Source organism: Phytophthora infestans, genomic scaffold, assembly GCF_000142945.1.
Source record: "Phytophthora infestans T30-4 supercont1.21 genomic scaffold, whole genome shotgun sequence".
Classification (NCBI taxonomy): domain Eukaryota; phylum Oomycota; class Peronosporomycetes; order Peronosporales; family Peronosporaceae; genus Phytophthora; species Phytophthora infestans.
In genome coordinates this window covers 1,159,695-1,161,245 of record NW_003303738.1, presented here as the reverse complement: position 1 = coordinate 1,161,245, position 1,551 = coordinate 1,159,695, and the positions used below count along the sequence as shown (strand labels likewise).

The following is a 1,551-nucleotide window of genomic DNA, read 5'->3' as shown; positions in this document are numbered from 1 at the left end:
TCACACTTTTACCTGTTGATCTGCGGTGCATTCCTCGATTATGACGATAAAAACACTCTATAATACATTTACGACATTACCAGAGATGGGCTCTACCGAAACAACACACTCTCTCAATGTTTCTTGCGATACTACCTGCGCATCTAACCGCGGATGCGGCGACGCGAACATTTCGCTCCAGCTGAGGCCTCGTCGGCTATGCTGCTTTGTTCGGTACTGGGGTTCACGACAGGAGCCGGAGTTGTAGCCGGAGTTGGCGTTGCTTCAACTTCGGGTGTGGCCGCAGAGCTCTCCTGCTCGTTGTTTGGTGTCGTAGGAGCGGTCGTAGGGGCAGTCGGAGGGGCGGGCGTAGGAGCTGCCGTAGGGGCTGGCGTAGGAGCTGGCGTAGGGGCTGGCGTAGGAGCTGGCGTAGGGGCTGGTGTCGTAGCCGTTGGTGCGGTGTTTGGTGTTGCTGGAGAAGTCGTATCGGTAGTGGTTTGAGACGTAGTAGAGCTCGAGTCCGCGCCTCCAGCTGCACCGTTAATGTTGACGCAGTTCACTAGGATAAACGCCAGTTAGTTTCATCAAGCTCCGTAAAAAACACTCGATCGCGGTACAACTTACTGTAAACCTGCCACGTCGAGCCGTGCATGCCGATCCAGTAAAAGGTGAGACGCTTGGCGTCCGTACACTTCGCGTTGTCGATCGGGATCGGTGCTGCACCCTTGCCAGACGGCGTATTATACGTCTCCATACACGTCATGTCTTGCTGGATGCGCGTATTATCGCACCAGGTTTCGCACGGGCCCGGGTGCACGAAGCCCTCGTCCATCGTAATATCATCGTTCCTGCCCCAGTAGATAGTGTCGTTGAGCGCACCATGGCTGGTCTTTTCTGGGGACGAGAAGCCACAGGTAGCCGTAGCATCGTCCGACACGAGCACCTGGTTATCATTGATCATTGCCTTCAAGCTCTTGTATTTCGACTTCTTGTAGTGTTCTAGAAAAGACTTGATGTTGATAGTCGGGTGTGTGTTGAATGATCCGCCAGGGAACAGTTTGTTACTGTCGATGGTGGAAGAATACTGCGTCTTGTCGATGTTGACGCTGATAAACTTGGCCAGCGGCTGCACCAGGTACCCATGGCCGGACACTAGGTGGGACCCAACGGCTGCGAACACGAAAAGCGTGGTCGATACAGTGGACGACAACTTCATTTTTTTTCGTGTTCGACTTGAGCAGACCAGAGCTAATTAATCAATGTCTGGTATATCGTCGCAGCACCAACTTTGGTGACCAAGCCCCTCAGATCAGAAGACCAGAATGCTCGATTATAGTTCGTGCTGAGTGTCTACCGACACTGCACGTTTTACTGCACGGCACCACGTTTGTCTTTACATGTAAGCTTTCACATGTTTCACTGAAAGAAATTGCTCGCTCCGCGATACCAGCCGCAGCAGATCAGAAAAGAGGGCAGATACAGTACATCTGAAAATGTATGTGTACACCCTCGCGCTCCCGGATGACTCGAAGCCTTTTCACGTATTGATCGTGGATGTGTCATGTTATTAAT

The 1,551-nt window shown here is 52.2% G+C and overlaps 1 protein-coding gene across 1 annotated transcript; it reads right to left on the bottom strand.

Moving 5' to 3' along the window:
* Window positions 1-538: 538 nt before the first annotated feature.
* PITG_11946 (uncharacterized protein) lies at window positions 539-1,195 on the bottom strand (the record flags this gene model as incomplete). The annotated part of the gene is made up of 1 exon (XM_002901363.1): window positions 539-1,195. The coding sequence occupies one exon, from the start codon at window positions 1,193-1,195 to the stop codon at window positions 539-541; it is 657 nt and encodes a 218-aa protein (XP_002901409.1).
* Window positions 1,196-1,551: the final 356 nt, after the last annotated feature.